Source organism: Lolium rigidum, chromosome 6 (assembly GCF_022539505.1).
Source record: "Lolium rigidum isolate FL_2022 chromosome 6, APGP_CSIRO_Lrig_0.1, whole genome shotgun sequence".
Lineage (NCBI taxonomy): Eukaryota > Viridiplantae > Streptophyta > Magnoliopsida > Poales > Poaceae > Lolium > Lolium rigidum.
This window is the reverse complement of record NC_061513.1, coordinates 98,867,672-98,871,835: the sequence shown is the minus strand read 5'-3', so window position 1 is coordinate 98,871,835 and position 4,164 is coordinate 98,867,672. Positions and strand designations below refer to the sequence as shown.

The 4,164-nt window shown below is 50.0% G+C and overlaps 1 protein-coding gene across 1 annotated transcript; it reads left to right on the top strand.

Annotated features, from left to right (window-relative positions):
- The first annotated feature begins 316 nt into the window (after positions 1 to 316).
- On the top strand, positions 317 to 3,863 carry LOC124660891 (BTB/POZ domain and ankyrin repeat-containing protein NPR2-like). Its single transcript, XM_047198731.1, has 4 exons — positions 317 to 964; positions 1,327 to 2,077; positions 2,287 to 2,481; positions 3,250 to 3,863. The coding sequence occupies exons 1-4, from the start codon at positions 341 to 343 to the stop codon at positions 3,507 to 3,509; spliced, it is 1,830 nt and encodes a 609-aa protein (XP_047054687.1). The 5' UTR covers positions 317 to 340; the 3' UTR covers positions 3,510 to 3,863.
- The last annotated feature ends 301 nt before the right edge of the window (positions 3,864 to 4,164 follow it).

Genomic DNA, 4,164 nt, shown 5'->3' with positions numbered 1-4,164 from the left:
AACTACCCTGAAAGCTCCCAAGCTTGACGCGGCGGCGCGGCGGGCGGCTGCCGGAAGCGCCGAGATCCGGGCCGAAGAAGTTGCGTCAAATTCACCGCTGCGTCTAGGCAGAAGAGAGAAAATTACGTAGAGGAGTGAGTTATTGCGCCGACGCGGATCTGCGTGGAGGGGTGCCCGGATTCGGGGAGTTCGGCCGCGAGGGACCAAAAGGCAGGCAGGCACGCCCCCAACCCGCCTCACCAAACCGCGTGGGGAGCCGCCTTCCTTAGCCCAGCCAAGCCATGGTGGTCGTGGTCCGGCCGCTCTAGCACCCTCGCGCAGTCGCGCGCGCCTCGCAGCCATGGACCCGCCGTCGTCGTCCATCACCTTCGCCTCCTCCTCCTCCTACCTCTCCAACGGCTCCAGCCCCTGCTCGCTGCCGTCGGGGGCGCTGGCGCCGCCGCCGCCCGCCGCGGAGGGCTGGGCCAGCGGCGGCGTGGAGGGGGCCAGCCTGGCGCGCCTCAGCAACAACCTCGAGCGCCTCCTCCTCGACCCCGACCTCGACTGCAGCGACGCGGACGTCGACATGGCGGACGGCGGGCCGCCCGTCCCCGTCCACCGCTGCATCCTCGCCGCGCGCAGCCCCTTCTTCTACGACCTCGTCCGCGGGACCCGCCGCGCCGGCGACGGGCTCCTCCTCTCCGCCGCGATCTCCGGGGGCGGCGGCGGGGACGGGGCCGGGACCGGGAGGCCGCGGTACAAGATGGAGGAGCTCGTCCCGGGGGCCCGCGTGGGGCGCGAGGCCTTCCTCGAGTTCACGCGCTACCTCTACACGGGCAGGCTCCGCCCCGCGCCGCACGACGTCGTGTCCTGCGCCGACCACGCGTGTCCGCACGACTCCTGCCCGCCCGCCATCAGGTTCGCCGTCGAGCTCATGTACGCCGCGTGGACCTTCAAGATCTCTGATCTCGTCGCTGTGTTCCAGGTGCGGAACGCGTTGCCTCCCAGTTCTGTAATCTAATATTGGCTACACGCAAGGCACAAACAATTCGCAACAAAATTCGCATGCTTAATTAAAACCGATGAACAGGAAATCTGTGATTGTAACAAATTCTAATCATGGCTCCAAATTCTGTATAGAAATAACCTTTGACTACACGCATGACAACAAATAATTCGCAATATGTTTGGCATGCTAAATTGAAACAGATGAACACCAGGAAATCTGTGGTTGTAACAGAGTAAAAAAAAAGTAAATCACGGGTTTATTTATTTCTCCATTTCATCATGACCCTCTGTTGCTCCCGCATATTACTAATCATGGTTTAAAATGATCTTCTACTGCAGCGACGGCTTCTTAACTTCGTTGACAAGACTCTAGCAGAAGATGTCCTTCCTATTTTGCAAGTTGCTTTCCACTGCGAGCTGTCTGAAGTGCTAAACAAATGTGTCCAGAGGATTGCAAGGTCAGATCTGGACAGTGTATCTTTGGATAAGGAGCTCCCTCCAGAAGTTGCTGATGAGATAAAAAGGATCCGGGAGAAATCTCCACCTGATGATGGCGACCCTATCATTCCTGACCCTGTGCACGAGAAAAGAGTCAGGAGGATCCACAGGGCGCTGGACTCTGACGATGTCGAACTTGTGAAGTTGCTTCTTAATGAGTCTGATATCACCTTAGATGACGCCAACGCATTGCATTATGCTGCTGCTTACTGCGATTCAAAAGTTGTTTCAGAGTTGTTAGAGATGGAATTGGCCAGCTTGAATTTGAAGAATAGACGTGGATACACATCGCTCCACCTGGCTGCTATGAGGAGAGAACCCGCTATTATTATGCGTCTCCTAGGCAAAGGAGCCGTGGCCTCACAGTTGACAAATGATGGCCGGCTTGCAAGTAATATTTGCCGGCGGTTAACAAGGTTGAAAGACTACAATACAAAGATGGAGCAGGGCCAAGAGTCAAATAAAGACAGGATGTGCATTGAAATCCTAGAGAGGGAGATGATGAGGAATCCTATGATAGTGGAAGATTCTGTCACCTCACCTTTATTGGCTGATGATCTTCAGATGAAACTAGCCTACCTGGAGAACAGAGGTGAATTTCCCTTTTATGCATGATAGAATGACATTTTGCTACTTGTAGGCAAATCTTTTATCAAGATTAAAATGATGCCCCATTTTCCTCTCTCCAGTACGGAGTACAGATGTTATACTTATGTTGTACTTATATGACATCGAACATCATTCAACTGTCCAATGTTCAGTGTTGTCATACCATGCTAAAATGATCTATGGTTTCTGCAGTTTCGTTAGCAAGATTCTTCTTCCCTGCTGAAGCGAAGATTGCCATGCATATTGCACAGGCAGATATCACACCAGAAGTTGGCGGGGTTTCCGCAGCAAGTACCTCTGGTAAACTGAAAGAAGTTGATCTGAACGAGACACCAGTACTACAAAACAAAAGGCTCCGTTCAAGGGCGGATGCGCTAATGAAAACAGGTGTGAAACCATTTGCCTATCTTTCCATTTCACTTTCACGGCACAATCTCTGTCTGCAAACTGTTACTTGTCTGTGAATTGATGTTCCTGACCAGTGACTACCATCCGGTTATTTCGTCCAGTGCTACATCGGTGGCTAATTTGTTAGCTGTTAATACAACTAGAGATTCTGCATACAAACCTATGCCAAAATAACTTCATTATCATTTATTAGTATCATCAATACCTTGTTGATGAACCTCTCGATAGCATGTATTTATACACTACAGAACATGACCATGTAAAATTATGTAGCCATTCTGGCATATGTTACTGTGCACCATATGCTGGCTTTTGGTGGCTAGCAAGCCTGCTGCCTACCCATGCACAAACTCATTCTAAGGATGTGTTCACAACTTCTTGTGCACCTTGTCATATTACTGCCTTGACTGAAGGGACAGATGCTTGCAGGTTGATGTGATTAGCATTGGTATCGACTTATTGTGCTTCCCCCTTTACGTCATGATGTGGTATAGTTTCATCAAATGAATGGAGTTACCATCAACAGGATGTTATCTTTCCATCAATTTCTGCAGTTCGTTCAATACTATGCAACGTTTACCTGTCGAACTTTCCTGTGGTCACTGTGGTTCCTTGTAAAATGTAGGTTCAGTAATCATTGTCCTGCGATGATTATTCATTTCATGAATTAAACATAATCTGCTTAGGATTTAATTTTATTAGTTCTTCTATGTTCCATTCATTGATACTTGTCTGCGATGCCTGCAGTGGAGCTGGGCCGTCGGTACTTCCCGAACTGCTCACAGGTGCTAGACAAAATTTTGGAGGAGAACATGTCGGATGGGTTCGATGTGTTCCATCAGCAAAACGGCACCCCTGACGAGCAAAAGGTGAAGAAGATGCGCTTGGGCGAGCTGAAGGAGGACGTGCGCAAGGCATACAGCAAAGACACGGCCGATAACAGCGTGTACTCGGTCCTGTCATCTAACTCCTCGTCCTCGCCGCCCCAAACGGCCACGAAGAAGTGAGGGAAACCGCTTCCGATGTTAATGGAACAGAATACTAAAGAGGGATCTGCTAGGCATGCGTATGTATAGTGCTTACAGTGGTGTAAAACTAGATATTAAAGGAAGCCCCGGTTAGTAGAGGATAGTATATACACTGTGCTGGACCTGAGTGTTGGAGGAGGCTCCCGTATGCTCATTGTGAAGGAAGAGGCGCTGATCGACTCCGACTCTATGCGTGCAGCATGCTGTCTTTGTTTCCTATATAGCTGCGATAGTTATATGTTCGATACTAGGGAGCATGTAGTAGTGGTTCCTGAGACTGTAGCAGGACTTGGAACTTCATGTGTAAGTGAAAGGAGACAGTTGCTTATTGTCCATTTGTTATCAATACATACATAGTTGGTTTCCGTAGCTCAAATTCTATGAGCTGCTGGAAGATCATGTATTCCTGTGAAAGACATCCTTAGAAACGTGAGTTCACAGCTGCATCATAGGAAGACCCTGTGCAAGGATGCGCAGTCGCCAATGGGAGCTGTTGATGAGGGGGTTGTGCCTTTTGGATCATCGGACGGAGGAGCTGCTTGGAGGTGAATTCATCGACGACACAGATGGAGATGTCTACAGTCAAATCTTATTGGCTCAGCAAAGCTGGGAGATGTGACAGGCATAGTGCTGG